The sequence below is a fragment of the Pagrus pagrus genome (assembly GCF_965226575.1).
Source record: "Pagrus pagrus genome assembly, chromosome: 9".
In the NCBI taxonomy this organism is placed as follows: domain Eukaryota; kingdom Metazoa; phylum Chordata; class Actinopteri; order Spariformes; family Sparidae; genus Pagrus; species Pagrus pagrus.
Window position 1 is genome coordinate 13,002,604 of NC_140193.1, and position 18,972 is coordinate 13,021,575.

General features: G+C 39.6%; 1 protein-coding gene across 1 annotated transcript in view; it reads left to right on the top strand.

The window, feature by feature from the left end:
* Positions 1–18,972, top strand: part of cps1 (carbamoyl-phosphate synthase 1, mitochondrial) — a 53,045-nt gene that overhangs the window by 22,954 nt on the left and 11,119 nt on the right. The window contains exons 25-32 of the mRNA XM_084361894.1: positions 113–294; positions 3,261–3,455; positions 5,348–5,415; positions 9,246–9,321; positions 10,808–10,885; positions 14,204–14,311; positions 14,981–15,070; positions 15,311–15,481. Of these exons, the coding sequence (XP_084218020.1) occupies positions 113–294; positions 3,261–3,455; positions 5,348–5,415; positions 9,246–9,321; positions 10,808–10,885; positions 14,204–14,311; positions 14,981–15,070; positions 15,311–15,481 (968 nt within the window). The remainder of the gene's footprint in view (positions 1–112; positions 295–3,260; positions 3,456–5,347; positions 5,416–9,245; positions 9,322–10,807; positions 10,886–14,203; positions 14,312–14,980; positions 15,071–15,310; positions 15,482–18,972) is intronic.

The window sequence follows — 18,972 nt, forward strand, 5'->3', positions numbered from 1 at the left end:
AGCTAAATCAAATTAATAGAAGACGGAATATAATTTGCATTGAAAGTGTTGCTGTCATGCATTTGTCTTAGTGGCCAACATATTCAAATGAATCTTTTCTTCGATCCACCAGGGAGCAGTGTTGAGTTTGACTGGTGTGCGGTGTCCAGCATCAGAGCTCTGAGACAGATGGGCAAGAGGACGGTGGTGGTCAACCACAACCCTGAGACTGTCAGCACCGACTTTGACGAGTGTGACCGCCTTTACTTTGAGGAGTTGACCCTGGAACGCATCCTGGACATCACCCAACAGGAGGTCAGGACGCACACAAAAACATGCCATTTCTTATTTGACAAAATTGAAACAAAATATATAGATGTCTTACAGTACATACCTCTTCTTTTTATCATTGAAGACATCTTTTTATTGGCTTGGGACAGAATTATTTTACTCTGAACTGAAAAGACAAGACTGCTACCATTGTTGTACCACTGATCTTATCAATGATCAGTGTTCCACACACACGTACTGTATTCTGGTCTGGGTTGCTCTGTCTATCCCAACATGCATTGGGAGAGGGGCAGGGCACTCTGGACAGATTGCCAATCTATCACAGGGTTATATCAGTGATAATATCTAATTATATATTCAAAGGTATTGAGTGGAATCTGATTGAAATAAAACATTGCGATCAATGGAAGGCTTCTTCTAGTATTGATCAGTTACACAATGCATATATAATAATAAAAGGAATCAATCATGTCAAGCAGGTCAGAGGTAGTAAACTAGTGGAATATCATCAAAAAACAATATTTGTCTAATATTGGCACACAGCATACATATAACTGCACGATAATTTATCTAACTAAACTCTGACTTTGATTTGTTTTGAATAATTATTTACTAAAAAAGCAGAAATTAAGCATTAGCAGCATAACTAACATATTATCATGACATTCCCACACTGATTGGGAAAAACAATATTCCCCGCTCAGTGGCATGTATGAAACATAGATGACAGTATCCAAAACCTGTATCCAAAAATCTGTTTTGTTCAGATTTATATTTATGTATAATCCCATGTAAACCTACAAGCTGGTTAAGTGTGCAGCTTTCTCTGCGTTATCCTCCATGGTCTTCACCATTAAAAGAAGCCACACAAATGCCCTAGCCCTCTTTCTCTGTCTAACAGAAACTGGGAAAACTCTGAGTGAGTCCTAATTGGGGCATTTATTATGCAGCAGTATAGGCTCATCGAAGATTTAAGAGCTTCAGTTTGTGTAGTTGCAGGTGTGCGCACTTTTTTTTGGCTCTTCAAGGTTTCCTGACCTCTCTGATAGTTCATGTGGTCATGCTTACTAAATAGTGTTTTGGGTAAATAAATTCTTAGGTCATTTTACATCATTGTGTAGCATTTGTGTCATTTTATGAGGATAACTGTTTGAGGAAGTTATTTATGGAAAAGTGTACTTTATTTACAGGAACTGTGAAAATTCCTCCTGTTTGAATATTGTGAATTAGGCCAAATTCTAATGTAGCATTTTCAGATTGAGACGTGGCATATGCGGATATTATTCAGGTTTTAGGAGCATTCTGTGGACAAGTATACACCGTATTTGGCATATCTCATTTGGGGTTATACTGCAGTTTGTGGCACACTGCCTTTTGCTTGTTTATAGTCAGCTCTGTGCTCTGTCATTGACAGCCTGCAAGGCTTTGGTAGAGATGCTTGCCCTATTATTGTTATAAGGGTGTTTAAAAGCCATGTTTTCTATAAAAATTGCCATATAACAACATTGGTTATAGCCAGAAACTGTATAAAGGAAAAAGGAATTTGTCAGATTTTAAAATATCCAATGATACTTGAACAAACCATGTACTATGAACGCTTTGTTCAGTAACAGTATCAAAATCTAGGCTTAAAATAATATTATTGCATCAAAAATCACTTAAGTGCTCTAGTCGTGACTGTGATGTATCCATCAAAGTGCAGGATTATATATTGCTGTAAAAAAACAAGTCTTTGGTGAGCAAAAATGTGACATGAGGAAAAAATGGCAGGTTTTTTAATTTGGCCAAATATCTCAATGCCAACCTTTTGAAAAATGTGGTTGAAGGAATGAAAGAGGGAGGGTGTGTCTGCACGGTCACACAAATCTGCCACTGGTGGAAAACTTAATGTAATAATATTTTCCATTAGCTATGTAAACAGAGTAGGAACAGTGTCAACAGCAAAAACAGGAATATTTTCTGCATTTAAACATTGTCAGTGATAATGAGTATTTGTAGTGATTATCATTTGAGTTGTATGAAACATGACATTAGGCGTCTATCATGTTCATCCAATTTTAATTGAGGTGAGATTTCACATATATGACCAAACCTGATGCATTATATCATGTATGTAATGAAACCTAATCTCCACCTTATTGCCCAGTGCTGCAATGGGGCCCAGCTGACCCTGACTGCTGTGTTTTCCTGTGTTTATGTCTGTGTATTAATGCTGTGTTGTGTGTTCGTGCACTAATGTCCATTGACTTTCCCCTGCAGAGGAATTGTAATCCAGTTAAAGTTGCGATGGGATCAGAGTGTGATTAAGTGTTTGTTTGTTCAGGGTGATAGCATTACCATCAATCCCTCTCTCACAGCTACAGTCCCCTCCTGCTTTCTTTGTGTGTGTGTGTGTGTGTGTGTGTGTGTGTGTGTGTGTGTGTGTGTGTGTGTGTGTGTGTGTGTGTGTGTGTGTGTGTGTGTGTGTGTGTGTGTGTGTGTGTGTGTGTGTGTGTGTGTGTGTGTGTGTGTGTGTGTGTGTGTGTGTGTGTGTGTGTGTGTGTGTGTGAGATAAATATGGCATTAGAGCATGGAGATAAACCCTGGACAGAAGCAGGAGAGCAGGCCCATGAATAATGAAGAGATACAACCTGGCATTGCCATGGAAACAGCATCCCCTCTGGATTAGCTAGACAGGATAGAGGTTGCATGTTGTTATTAAAAGGAGAACACGCGCTTATTCACACACACATACACACACTGTCCCTGGTGATAACTAAACCTGTGGCTCGGCCGAGATCAACTGTTTTCTGTTTGTCTCATATTTTCACCGTGTGATCAGTGGCCAGAATAATGGGAAGTGGCCACAGGTTTCAGACTGTTAATCTTGGCTGATACGCTTCTGGCAGGAGGTCCAAGTCTTGACAGAGTATCTCTCCTCTGTCTTCCCTTTCTCTTTTTTTATTCTACCTGCTGTTCTATTCTCTTTTCTTCCATCCTCTCCTCGGCAGGGTTGCTCCGGCAGCATTGTTTCAGTCGGTGGGCAGATCCCGAACAACCTGGCCGCCCCGTTGCACCTGAACGGGGTGAAGATTCTGGGGACGAGCCCCCTGCAGATCGACCGGGCTGAGGAGCGCTCCGTCTTCTCCAGTATACTAGATGACCTTGGGGTGGCTCAAGCCCCGTGGAGGGCCCTCAGCTCCCTGGTGAGAGGAAACAAATTAATCATTGATAGTAAAAGCATTAATGATATATCTCGGCCCTAAAAAACCCATATATATACAAGTTTTTCTTGATGATAATGTTCCACCCAACCAGTGAGCTAAGTTCAGTGGCTTGTAGAGGCGGATACAGTGAAAGAATGACTTCCCTGAGTAACCGTATCAGGGTTTCCTCCAGAAAATGAGTTGGCAGAGACGTTGAGCTCAAGGTGTTTGGAGAATGTTAGTTCATGCAAATGACGTTTGCTTTTGAAAGTCATTCCCATCTTTGTTAATTTTTCTGCTCTAATTTAGTTTTGTGTATCTATGGATCTTCTTAAAGAAAGTCTAATATTTACATTTTACACGGAAAAACCAATAAGAAATCATATTGCATTGGAAAGAACCTTAAATCACAGTTTAAAAAAAACAAATAAAACATTAATATAATCTTAGCACTGTATCCTGATGCAAGTATTTGGGTGGGAAAGTAGCATCTTTTCGGTTTACTGTGTGCACTATTCTTATTGTTATACAAATGTGTTTTTTGTTTTGGTGTTGACTACCTCACACCAAACACGCATCGCATTACCTTTGGTTTTCAGCCCTATAACGTTGTGTGTTTGGCCCTCTCTACTCGCTCTTGGCTACCTCTGAATGAAGCACCGGCAGGCCCCTCTGTGGAACACGTGGAGCACTGAAATGTGTCTGCAGTCAGCGCTGAAATATGTCTCTTCCATTACCGTCGTTCATGTATTCAGATATCACAGAGGAGCGATTAGCCGACACATGCAGATAAAGTTCTGCGTCTCTCCCGAGTCTGCACACACATTCTATTTCCCTGTTGATCGGGAAGAAACGGTTCGTTTTTATTGGGCTGGAATAACTCCAGCAGAGCCATGGGGAGTTGGTTCTTCTGCGTCTCTGGGAAGCTATTTTCTGTTTGTTAATGGTACTCCACCTGGCGAGTGAACAGTGGGTAATGATGGAGAGAAAAAGGCAAGATGTGCAGAGAGATGAAGAGGAGATAGCCATGATGATAATGATGATAAGGAGGAGGAGGAGGACATACAGCCTCTCTCTCACTGCCAGACTCCTTCTACGATTCTGTCTTCTCTCCTTCCTCGTGTGATCTGAATAGAAGAAAAGAAAATCAAAAGGGAGATGAGTCGAAGCCTCCTTTCTGGCTGTCTGAGCACTTATACTCCCTTTTTACTCTTTGATTAGTTCTGTGCAGGTGTGGTTCAGTTGGTTGTATGAGAGGGTTGTTAGTATGAGTGCAAACACACACCCTTGATTTAATATTGATTGTTTGTTTTTGGTCTCAAGTGGCTTTAATCATACAGCTTTCTAACATTATATAAATCCACATCCAAATCTCACAAAAAGAGAATGATTACTACATAATGTTGCTTTAACATATTAAGACCATGAGGTAATAGAAATGACATGTTTTCTGTAAGTCTTTCATAGGTTCCCCTCTTATTTCACAGCCTTTTGTGGTGTTGTATTATACATAATGGGGTAATTTCAGTGTGTTGTGTACATGTACATTATTATCATCTCTTGGTATTTTATTGTTTAGTAATTTTCTATTTGTTTCACTGTTATGTTATTATCTGGCTCTTGCTAATTTATAGGTGAGGCCACACGTATTGGTCGGACCACGTTGGCTTTTTTAATGATTACATGTTTACTGATTTAGCAATCAGCAATCACTGATTTCTGTCCTCGTTTGACACATGCTCTTATATTTGAAGTGCCTGGATTGCCTCCGAATTGTGACACTGACCATCCCTGATGATTCCTGGCATCATTATCATGACATAACATTCTCTTATCTTTTTCAAAATGATAAATAAAGATTACAGCAGTCTGCTTTTTCTCTCCCTCCGTAGGAAGATGCCTTTACCTTTGCCAACGAGGTGGGCTACCCTTGTCTGCTGCGCCCCTCCTATGTTCTCAGGTCAGTTTTAACACACACGTCAGCCAACACACGCTGGAATTGCTGTAGATCATCAGCGCATTTTGTGTATTTCGTCCAAAATTTGGTACAAACTGCAACTGCTTTCTTATGTGAACTTTGTAGCCTATAAAGTATATTAACAAACACAGGGCAGAAGAGGGGGAAGTCTTGGTTGGCTAAGACATGAAAGTAAAAAACAATCAGTCTCAGACCTATTGATATTTTTATTTTATGAGGATTAATGAACCTTACTGAAACCACAGCTCATTCAAATCTGCAGTGACACTTTTGTCCAGCAGATGTCGTGATGAGACCCTGTATCCAGCAGGATTTTGTGATAGTGTATAAGGGAGTTTTGGGAGACTTTCATTTTTTTACGTGCAAGCTGTGATGTTGTTAAAAAAAGGGAATCTGTCTGTACTTGTTTGGCATAGTGGAACACCACAAGAGTTACGCAGGAGGTCACATTAAAAACTACCAAATCAGAGAGAATATCCATCAGCATTTAAGTCTTCCACCTGATAATGAAGTTGCCATAATAATACCAATATTAAAGAGAGTTGATCTTATCATATATAGATTGTATCGCCTCTGTGGGATAATGTTAATGAGGAAGCCTCTCCTCTCCTCTCCTCTCCTCTCCTCTCCTCTCCTCTCCTCTCCTCTCCTCAGCGTCAGATGAACACTCTCTGATCTTTTCCCATCCCAAAAGCATTTCCACCCTTCCCTTACTTGTTAATGGTTTTTCAATGTTCTCCTCAGCCTCACTACATATGCACAAAGTCACACATTTACACACCAAACATCCTCTTCCTTGTCAGATTCATATTTTTATAACGGTGAAATGCACACACATAGGGCCCTAAAATATATTCATGTAATAGCTCAAAAGCAAGATTCTAACCCTCGTCTTACTTGCAAACTTAAATCCATCATTCCTTTTGGTTCTGAAAACATTTTACTCTGCAGTATAACTGCTTTGACCTGCCAGTACTGCTCGATAACCGCTGTTCAATGATACAATATGCACAAGCAATCAGGCACTTTTCAAGTTTCTGGTTTTGCTATTTTAGCTAAGTGACTTTTTTTTTTTTAAATAAGTAAAACGGCCTCCAAAATGTCAATCCACAGCTTAAATATTTAGAAACTGTCTCATTTCTTCACTGTTTACACGTGCTGCAAAAGCCAACATTGGCAAGACAGTGAAATGCAAATGCACACTAGTTCTGAGGACTTTCTGTCTGTGTGAAAGCAAACCTGCGTGGGTGAGAAATGTCCTAGTCAGACCTAAGTAATAAGCCCAAGCATGAAAATTACCTTAATCACTTTTCTAAAAATCCATCAAGTGAATTTATTGTGATGCTATTGTTTTATAATGGTTTTATCTGTTCAATTATCCTTCACCCTGGGGAATCGTTTAGGTGTTGGATGTGAAAATCAAAGATGTGATGAACAAATGTGTCGGACAAGGGTTGCCAGATTCAGGGGAAACTTTCCATAGGAATTAACAGGAATCTATGGGAAATAACGGGAATAAAATGGAAATATAGGGCTGATTTGACAAGTTTTATTTACCATGCCATATGCAGTTAGAAACAAACCTCTCACCATATCATAAGGAGACATAATTGAAAACCCCTCTAATACTGTCAATTGAGTTAAACTTTAAAGGTGCAATGTGTAAGAATTTTAGTGAAAACATTCAAAAATGATCAGAGATTTTCAACAGAATGTGAAGAAAAAAGAGGTTTGTGCTAGGAGTGTAAACACCAACACTCCCCTGGTGCTCCGAGCGCCCACGATGGCCTGCACTTCTGTCTGTCTGACTAGCTAACGGCAGATGAAGTTAGAAGTTAGCAGCAGTACTCTGGTCATATTCTGCCTTCTTTTTGTTTTGAGGATGAATTTCGACAGGTGGCAAGTTCTTACATATTGTACCTTTTTTGATTAAATGAGTTGACTTTAACAAGAACAAATGGAAATGGATTACTTGAAACTTATCCATTTGCATGCTAAGCAAAATCAAAAAAAAGGTCTTTGCTTTAGGCTTCAATCTGCCGGTAGAACTTAAATATATCATTAAAGATTAAGATATAATCAAGTTTTGATTGAAAGCATGTAGTTGTTCGGCTCAGACAGTGTAGTAGTGTTGGCAGTATGTTGAGCTGCACATGTGATGGGAGAATGCACTTTGCCTGCAGATGCTTATAATTTTACAGAATTCTTATTTAATAAGATGCTGAAAAATTACCTGCACATGTTATGGAACAGTGCGCTGCTCCTGCTGAATCCAGTGCATGTTTACAATTTGATTAAATGGGCATTATTTAAACCAAAACATGCCCTTAGGCTCAGTATTGTCTTTTTATTTGTATATTTCTCCCAAATAAATTCACTATATAAAAAGGTACAGTAATCATTGTGCTGAATTACCAAGTTAAACTTTCCTTAAAAATCCTCAGGAAATTTTCTAACCCTTTACAACTCAATTGCTATAGTGGTTTATTTGCTTCCTGTGATCAGCCTTCAATAACTTTAAATAAATTACCACTAACAGGCTCGCAGGAACCAGACACAGAAGAACTGAAGATTATTCTTCGGACTGAAGAAAATAGAAATATATATTTATATGTAGCAAAAACACAATTTCCTTTAAAACTTTGTCAGACCACTTGATCTGTAAATTATATTTGTTGTAGCAGAACAAAACATGTCATTCTTGCCGTGAAATGTGTTGAGTATGAGTTGGGAGAAGACCATTTAACTCACTCATTGACTAAGTGATCATGAATATGGTTAGCCACGGAAAAAATTACTCTCATTCCTACTCGGTCTTATTTTAGGTCTAGTGTTTGGTTTTCATTAGGACAGCTTCACCTCACCTCAGTTCCTTTAAATTCTTCCCCCCTTCTGCAGACGGGGAACAAGGGATCGGTATTCTCCAAGATAAAAATGTCACAAAGGTTTTCTCATCGTCCACTGCTAGAAGAATATAAATTTGTCTGTTGTCAGTATTTGTGTTACTACCATGACTACAACCATGTGTGTTTGTGTTTTTGCTACCACTGGAAGTACAAGCTGAACTGACTAAAAACATATTCATGCATACTCATTTTCTTCTCAGAAAAGGCTTCACTCATAGAGGCACTTTGTCTCAAGGACCAACACTGGACCAAGATGTCATGTTTTTTCTTTAAGCAGATGCAGACTTGTCTCAAAGAAATGTCTTCCTAATTACTGCATTCATGTGAAACTTCAGTGAACAATCAAGCAGAAACTAGATGGCATCCAAGTCACGGATATGCCTATATCACTGGTGCTCAAATGAAGGGTCAGTATTCATTTGGGTTTTTAACATATGTCTGCCTCCGAGCAACAGAGAGCTAAGGAATAAAGATCTGACCCCAGCCTGTGGCCTTTCTCTGTCCTGCTTCTCTCAGTCCCTTTTTCTCAGACAGGAGGATAGCCCAGCTAGCAGTCTAAAATCAAAAACAACAACAACCACAACAAAACTAGCCTAAATCTGTTGTTTTTTAATGACTAAGTTCTGAACTCGTTTTCAAGAGCCTGGAGTGCTTTTCGACCTAAATAGCTGCTCTTCTTCCTCTCTCTCTCTCCCTCTCTCTCTCTCCTTACTTTGACTGTTTCCAGACCTTGTTCCCGATGGTAATAGTGATGCAACGGAGAGATAATGAGTGTTTTGAACGATCATTTGAAGCTTGTATGTTCTCCTGTTTGCTTGCTTCTCCTCCTCTCCTGTGGCCTTTTGTTTTCTCTCCCTCACACTCCCTCTCTCTTTCTCTTTCTCTCTCCTGCTTGCGTCTCACCAGTGGTTCTGCTATGAACGTTGCGTACGGAGAGGAGGAGATGAAACGCTTTTTGGAAGAGGCCACCCAGGTGTCTCAGGTGAGATCAGCGTTAACTCTGTGTGTGCATGCCTGCACATGTGAGAGGGACTTATCACCTCCATAGATTATCCTTTTTCACTTTTCACAATGTTGTATTGAATCAAGGACCTGTGATCTTTCTCTCTCCATCACACACACGCACACGCACACGCACACGCCAGTCACTCTTTTTCATGGTTTGTTCTCCCTCTGCTTTCAATTAACTAATGCTACCAGCTGGCATGGCTGTTGGCTAGTATTGTGTGCTCATCTTTGCTTCACTCAATGCCCAGGCGGCCTGGTGACCAAGGGCCCCTACCTGGGGCTAGAACCAGCAGAGCACCAAAGCAAGCCAGTTAATGGTGGTTTAACAGGTTTAAACAGAGTTATAATGCAATACACTTGTGTCACACTATTTGAACAGTGGCACTTCTTTGTACTAAATTAATGACATTCTGCTTTAATTTAAGGATGTCACAATCAGATTAATTAATAATTCACATTTTGGTTCGCTGGAGAGGCTTTGCCAGGCCTACGTTGGAGCCATCTTCACTTTCTGCTTGCATTTTGTCTTTAGCAAGTGACTCTGTTGAGTTGGATTGGGGTCAGGTAACAAACTAGTCAAGAACATTAAATAGTTGGGTCCTTAAAAGAACTCATTGGTTGCCTTAGGGGTGGGCGATCTGACGACTTTAGATCATGATCAATCTTGGAATCTACTTTCCAGGTGCCTTTTAGAGATTGCGATATTTGATGTCTTCTTACTTCTGTTTCTAAATTTGAAATAACAGATAAAAGCATGAAAAAGCATCCGTGATGGCAATTTTTTGCCATTTTCCAACCATTTAATCAAAGATTACTGTGTTTTTGACTAAATATGTTACTGAACTGGATCTACTGGACATTTGGTAATAAGAGAAGCGAGTTTTGTTGGAGTGTGATGCAGAAACTGAGACACTTAGACACTTAATTGGTGAATTGGCAAAACTTTGTACATGCTAGTTGATGATTGTTGATTGTACCCTTGTACCAGTTTTATTGCGTGTCTCCTAACCCGTTCATAAAATTAACACAGGATTGAGGAACTTGTGCCAAAAATCAGTCTATCTTTTATCTAATGTTGTTTCTTAATGCTGCAGATGGATAAATCATAGATATTTGTATTTCTAAGTCTGGCTGTAGTCAACAGGGCATTTAAAAAAAAATAAAAAATCGCAATTCAGTTTGTGGATAGTGACTGTGATTAAATAGATCTTGATATTATTCTTTGACAAGATTTCCCACCCCTGGGTTGCCTCAGCTAACCAGAGAGGATTTCTCTGTATTTATGTCAACACCCTCAAATAACAAGTTTACTTTAAACTGAAGATTTCATTTCAAATTTAGTGTGTTGGAGCTCAGAGCCCAAATAAAAAGATTTTCACTCGCTAAAAATCTACACACACTACCCTCCATGTCAGCTTTGATTCACTGATAGAATAACTGCCCTGCTGTCTTTCCTCCAGGAGCATCCAGTGGTCATCACTAAGTTCATCCGTGGTGCCAGGGAAGTGGAGGTGGATGCTGTGGCCAAGAGTGGCAAGGTGAGACATTACTGACATATTACAAAAGAGAAACATGACCTTAGTGCCATGGTGCTGCCACCCGGTGTACGTGAAGACTCAAGGCCTTGCCAATTAAATATACAACATGTAATAATCATATAAGTAATGTTAAACACAAGTGTGTTTTTGTTTAAAATACTGATTTTTAGGAGACTATACATCTCCTACATAATGTAACATAATTTTATACATCATACCCGCCCGGAAAACAACATTATTTGTCCGTCTTTTATTTACATTGACACCCCGTTTGACCATATTTTCATTTATAACAGTATCATTGTTATTCATAAGTGTAGCTTGGCACTATTCAGTCCTCAGTTATTTTTCACTTTAAATGGAGAGGTAGGACAGATATTGAGCACAGCAGATGAATAAAGTGGAAGTAATCTCATTCATCTTCTGTGAAAAGACATTACAGCCCAGACACATCTGATTGGGAGAATGGAATACATTAAAACCAAAATGCAGAATGAAAGTGGTGATACTAAATTAATTTTCCCCTTTAGATTAGATTGGTTTGGGGGCAGGGTTTTCCCTGGATTTCTTTCAGACAAAGGCTGGAGAAGTTTAAGGGGCCGTTTATGAGACAATGGTTTTGGCTGTTCCTTCAAATGACAATGTTGTTTTTGGGAAGACGCAAACTTCTGAATCCAGGTTCCAGAGTGTAATCTTTTATAAACGCCATCCTTAATTTCCTTGTTTAAACTGGCAGAACGCAATTCCTGTGAAAACTGTGACAACACCACCCTAATTCACGCATGTGTATTGTGTTTTCAGCCTAATAGCCTTGCGTCAACAAGAACAATCGGAGGACTATTGAGTTTTCTTTGTGCTGTTGACTACTGATTTTATTGACCCTCCTCCAGGAGAGTGTAGATTTGCTGCACATAAACTGTGATGTGATGGCTCACCGCTCTGTAGAAGAAAGCGTTTTTGTGCAGGGGTGTAGTGTTAGTCTATGGTATTCAATTGCAAAGTACACCTACTGGCCTGGCATGCCTACTGCAGTATTTTCAATCGTTTTTGCAGATCCATGTGCACAAGGATTGTTTTCACAACCTTCTCTTAAAGCAGAAGGTTTTTAATATGCAAAGTATACGTTTTTGTTTTTAGTAAAACTTTTGTCATGTAAATGGGGTCTAAGAGGGCCATGCGCTTAATTGAAAAAGTCAGGAGGAGGAGAAAAGGTCAAAAGAGCACAGACGCTGATGAAAAAAGCTAAAAGACAAGAATGATGAAGGAAAAGAGTTTTCTGAAGTGATCAATGAACAGATATCAACAGGTGGTCAAAGAGAAAATGCTGAATTTTGATAAGAATATTTTTTAAAAGAATAACTGAAATTAAAAAAGAGGTGTTTCTTAATTGTTCAATGTAGTATAACAATTCAGTATTAATGTTGAGGCACTGAGTCACTGGATAAGGAAGCTATTAAAAAACTGCATTTATTTTCTAACTGACATCCAATTTAGTATTTTTTAAACATCATTTTCAACAACACTAATTTATTGACGGTAAGTGAAATCCCTGTTTTTAATAAGTTGACACAAAAATGAAAATTCAGTCTTTCTCTATTCCCACCCATGATGATTGAAAGTCAGGTGAAGTTTCGTAGTCAGAAAAAAAAAAAACGGAGCTACACAGCAAAACTGTGTTGCATCATTCTCATAAACAACTGTAACATCCCCCCGAAGACAGCATGAAATGGCTCCATACAGCATGTCCGACGTAATTCCTTTAAGTCCGGAGATCCCAAATTGATCCAGAAAGGGTTAGGGTTGTTTTGTGGAACTTTGACTTCACCCGACTTTCCATCAGCATGGGAGTTAGTAGATAATGACTGAATTTTCTCTTTTGGGTGAACTTAACCTTCCAGAGCAACGGTTGGAAGTGAACTATTGTCCTCTTGATTTGTGATTTCAATGTGTTCCCCTCTCCTCTGTGAGGTTTGTTTCTCAGCAGGACTTGTCTCCTGACTCTGCTTGAATTCATGCGGGTCTCACAGCAAGTCCGGTGATTCAATGGGAGGAGAATCACCAGACTCTTTCCATCTTAAAGTCCTCCTCCACCTGAATTTTTAACAACGTAATTTAATATTTTGTGGGAAAATCATACTAGACTGTATATTGAGTTCAAGACAAACCAGACACAGATTATTCAAAGCAGAGTGTTTTCATCCATCTTACGTCTGGAGGGGATCTTTAAATTAATCGGATTATAGTTGGTTTACTTACATACTATTATGAATGGTAGAATGAAAATCCACAATGTGAATGTATGCACACATTCTGTTCCTTCTTTTCTTTTGATTGCTGGGAAATCACCAAAGAAATACCAGATGGTGCAGATAGGGAGGATACAGAAAAGAGTCCTGGATGTCTGCATGACACACCACAGACTGATGATTCTAGTACGTTACAGTTTGACATTTAAAGTCACTTCACTGTAACTTTTAAAAACTTACATAACAGTATAATTGTTAGCATTTAAGTTGCAGCAGGCGACAGAGCCGCCAAGGTACTTGTCATGAATGCCCTGTCTGTTTTTCTATTGTTTAGGCTGTGGGAGTCATTTCAAGGGTGTCAGTTTGAACGTGGGCAATTCAGTTGTATGGTAGATTTTCTCTCTCTACTTTCCCTGAATGCAGCCCCTCCATTATCTTCAGTATCACATTAACAAGCTGTCCATTCATTGAATACCAAACAGGCCTCATTATTCCCGGCCAGGCTGCGTGTGTGTATAAGTGTGTGTGAGTATATGTGTGGGAGAGAGGAAAAGTCAGAGATAATACGTATTAATTACAGGCTCTATCTGAAGAGTGCTAATGAATGTTGTGGTTAGCAGCAGTTTAAATGAGCTAATGACACGGCAGCTCATTATCACACACATACACACACTTGCACGGAGTTGCTTGGTGATACAAATCTCCTTTCCTGCGGGTGAAATGTGGGAAGTTATTCTTTTGACACTGCATATCGAAAATACATTGTTTCTGAGCTAGTCCGTCAACAAAAACAGGCCCTCAGTCCAGAGCGGATTTTCAATGAGCGTTCTTCCAAATACACTCGCTTGCACTCGTTGACACTGCATTTATGTATACTATTTCACAATGTGACATATTGTAGGTATAATAAACACATCATGTCTGGAGGCCATCTGCCTCTTAGTCTGAAACGTTGTCATCAGAGAAAGGAGCAAGGCTGCAAAAGATGAGTTGCCTTGAGTGGGGATTTATCAGAGCGCTGATCTGCATGCAAATACTGTCAGTGTGACATAATCATTGTGTGTCCGTCCAGGTTCTGGTTCATGCCATAACGGAGCATGTGGAAGATGCCGGGGTACACTCAGGAGATGCCACCCTAATGCTTCCAACCCAGATGATTAGCCAGGGGGCGCTAGAAAAGGTCAGTAAAGTCACCCTCAGCATTCAATTATACTATAATTTATTTATTGGGCCAACTGATATTCCACTAATATGCTGTGTGCATTTAAACCAGAAAATGAATTATGAAAGAAAAATGCCACATTTGTGTATATTCTCTACTCGTATAGTGTAGCGTGACGTAGATCCGCTTTTCACAGCTCACTTTTGTATATATTCATGGTTTACCTTTTTTTTTTGTAAATAGGGTTTCGGCATATGTTATCATTTTGTAGGTGTTTTTGACCAGTGAGGTTAGCCTGTCAGCTAGCCTAGCTGGATTCCTAAAAAGCTCTGCATATACACAATAGTAGAAGCAGTCACCCTTCTCTCTGATTTATGCAAATCATGATTTATGCAAATCTTCCAAGCACTGAGTGTAAAAACATGCCATGAAGTTAGTATGTGACTAGCTAAGTTTTCTATCTTTCTATCTACGGTATCTGTCTAAAGTTATCTCTGTGCCTTTTCATCCATAACTTAGTTAAAATACTTCACTTTTCTCAGCTTACTTAGTACATATTGTGATAAGTATACAGTTTGTTTTTGTGTATGGTGTTTTTAACATGTTTGATCCTTCAGCTAGATGGATAACTGTTCATGACAGCTTTATATATATTATTATGTGTGTGTTTTTCTTCCATCCATTCAGGTTAAGATTGCCACCCAGAAAATCGCGCAAGCATTTGAAATTTCGGGGCCCTTTAACACTCAATTTCTGGTTAAAGGCAATGATGTCATGGTAAGTAATACTCCTTCAGGGTATGACTATATGATATATCAGCATTTTCACACCTGGTTGCATTAAATGCAATTCCTCCTTAAAGTGAAATCACCTTGTGTTAAATAATTTGCAGAACTGGATGGAACAGGAAATGTACGCATAGACAGTCTGACCATTTGCAGAGTATGTTGGACCATTTATAATTAACATATCTGCTTTGAACGTGTTTGTCTTTTGATTATTTTTTACCCCTTTAAGGTGATTGAGTGTAATCTGCGGGCATCGCGCTCCTTCCCTTTTGTATCAAAAACAATCGGTGTGGACTTCATCAATGTGGCAACCAAAGTGATGGTGGGAGAGCCTTTGGATGAGGCCAGCCTGCCCTCGCTGCAGAAACCCATCATTCCTGTCGACTTTGTCGGCATCAAGGTGAGAAGAGAGACTGAAATAACTGTTTAATGCTGTGAACTGGTTGACTGGCTTTCTTTATTTATTTTATGCAATGTTGAGTTTTAATATAGCACAGAGAGAGAATGGATGGATGTATGGATAAATAAATTGATAGCCTTATAAGTGGGTGTGGATTTTTCTGACTTGTGGCTTCAACAAAAGCATGCTATACAATGAGCTGCCCTTTTAAATTGTCTTAGCACCAGGGCAAGCAGGGCTCTGATGCAGTTGTAAGTACCAGAGATAATAATCATGGCGGACTAGTGTGACATGTCAAAATGTCTTCTGTGAAGTACAAAAAAGGGTTTGCACACCCAAAATAATTATATTCTCTTTTTTTCTCAGTCTTCATTGTCCTTATTCAACATAGGTTTTGGATTAGCACGGATGTTATTTATTTATGACATGTCACAGTAAGAAAAGCGCGGGTGGAAATGATAAAATGAATGATAATTCAGGGTCCTTGTGTCGTGCAGAATGGAGCCATCTTTAAGGTTATTAGAAACACCTGTGCTTTTCCTGCTCTGTTGTGAAGAGGGCCTTTTCTCTTGTGAAACTACTTTCTCGGCCACACTGCCCAACTAGAAGTTCGACAGTACTGTATATTGTTGCCATAAACCTGTATAATAACCTATAATGGAATGATCCAAAGATTGACCTCACTGGACCTCTTAAAATTTCACGTAATAGGAAGCAAGTAGCCAAAATGGGCTCACAAGTTAAGAAATTTAGATTAGAGGAGACATATTTGCTTATTTACAGGTTCATACTCTTATTTTAGGTTACTACTAGACCAGATTTACATCCAATGTTCAAAAAACGCATCACTATCCTACCTTAGCAAAGGTAGTTCTTAAGCTGGGGGTGGAAGATACTCAGATTGGGGGTGGTATTATTCAACTTGACGTGGTTAAAGTGGTAATGGAAACATAAATCAGAACAGCATTGTTTGACTCGACACAACCAACAATGCAAATGGAAAAGCACCGTAAGTGTGACTTGGGGGCAGCCCGAGTTACAGCTGATCAAGAGCCCCTTGGCCAGTTGACCATTTGCACTCTTAGTGAGCCCTAGTGCTTCTTTGGTCAGCCCATGACTTATGGTCAGCCCCAAGTACTCACAAAATGACCTTTTGGTCGACTAATGTGACCCTGGGTCAGCCAAGTTGCTGCCCAAGTATCTCTGCGGTCAGCAGGTGTTGCTCTGCTAGGGGTTAAAATTAATCCACACACAGGACACTGTGATGCTCCAATGAAATTTTAGCTCCTGTCCATGAGAGAGCTTCATTATGCATCATACTTTTTACTCTCAACTCAGACAGGCCTATGTTGTTGCAGTGTAAATATAGAGAATTGGAGAACAGTGAGTGCAGAGGTCTACTTGTTTGGTTAATTTTCCTGACACCTCCTAATAACCATGTGTCTGAGCCTCTTACAGTCTAATGAAGAAGGTATGTTGGACAATTATTTCATATGTAAAGAGCCCTACATGTATGATCTCTTAATAGGTACTGCAGGTTACCATTATACCGCTTCTGTTGGATCACATAACAAAGACAGCAATTACTTCTTCATCCCTCTACCTAGGCATGATGGGGGGGAGTAGTAGGTGCCTTCTCATACCGGCTGGGAGGCTTACCTCTTAGATTGGATGTGAGAGAGTTTACGTGTCGCCAGCTGTTCCAAAGCTATTTTTTCCAAAGTAATTTCTCCCTCTAATTACAACAGAGCTGCTGTAACAATGGCTGTAGTTTGGAGCCAATCACGCAGGCATAATCCCCCACTCTCCCCCACCACCTAAAGTTTTCAATTTCTAGTCTGCATAGTGGTGAGGAATATTAATCAGTGCTCTGAATACTCCAGGCGCCAGGCTTAAAAGACTTCCAGAGTTTACTTGGAGTCTATGATACAGACTTCATACCCCCTGACTAATACGGCCTTGCTGGAAACCCTGCCAGAATGCACGACGATTGCTTAATGAAATAGTGCGACTGTAGTTAATTTCTTCCTGTTTAACGCATTATTGCTGCGTTGAAATCAAGCCCACTCCGTAAACACACGGTGATGTATCCAGCCTCCGTAGCCTGAAGTGTGTGCCATTAAAATATACTCCATCTCAGCCCTCATCCTCCCTGTCCTCATTGTATCGTCACAAGGCACAAGTCATTGCAATCCAGAGAGACGATCTTCATTTATCTGTCTCATTCCTCCTCAACCTCACTCTGTTGCTCCTGCTGTCTCTTTTTTCTGTCAAACTCTCCCTCGTTTGAGGGCACAATGTTTTCTTTTCACTAACAAGTCCCCTTTGTGTCATTTCTGTCTCTACATACAAACTCATAGGAACAATAACACAGTTGTATTTATGACGCTGAGAGGAAGACGAGAACGAAAACAACATTTGAGAAGGAGAAACAGGTTTTGTGGTTTGGTGTCACTCCCCAGTGCACACTTATCGTCTGAAGAAAAATAACTTCCTCCATTGGATGTTTTGTCCCCTTGACCATGGCGTGAAGGACGGTATGCGACTTTTGGAGATAGAGACGTTCGTGTGAGCCCAATGACTTAAGGAAAAACATTTGCTAGAATAATCTTACTGGCCTTGCATTACTATAAAAGCTTTAAAGTGAGGAGGTCATGTTAATACCACCCACATGTTACCCAAATAAAAGCAGAAGTATCTATCTGTTAATCTGTTGATTGACTTAATGTGATAGTAAATTCACCCTTTCTAATGGAATGCTTTTTACTTTACTTTCTTTTCAATATACATTAGAGAATCTCACCTAGTTTTCTTGTCTCCGCCACACAATCGTCCTATATGATACATTGAAAAATATTGCTCACTGATATATGCGGCTTTGACTTTTGGTGGCAATTTCTTATATAGTTTTAGAAATTTGCAGTTACACCTCTCTTCCCCATAGAGAAGATTGGAGTCATTTGACAGAATTTTATCTCCACCCAATTCCACCTTTAAATTGTTCGCCAAACTCTTTGAGGTTTACTTTTACTTTAGATTTTTCAGACTACTTTTCCAGTACAATGCAGGTGTTAATGGTGAATTCACCTGCAGGAACAGGAATGTTAAAACTTTTGAAACTGCTTTATATCCCAATTTTCACATTTTATTCAGAAATTGGGCATTAAAACATGACCGTCACAGCAACCAGTTCTAAAGCTGGAGGGTTTGCCTTTGTAGTATGTGGGAACAACTGTCAGAGAAGAAGCACTAGATCAATTCATTAATCAAAGTTAATTTGTCACATGTAATCATATAAAGGTACAGTTACAGTTAAATGGGATCCCACCAATTCCTGCACAAACTGAGGGACTACAACTACTGCTACTAGCACTAATGCTAGCCTTAGCACTACTTCTGTGTACTATGTGGACTCACATAGTACACAAACAAACCAATCAAACCTCCTCTAGCTTTACACCTTAGCACTGCCAAAAGAACCTACCTGCAGC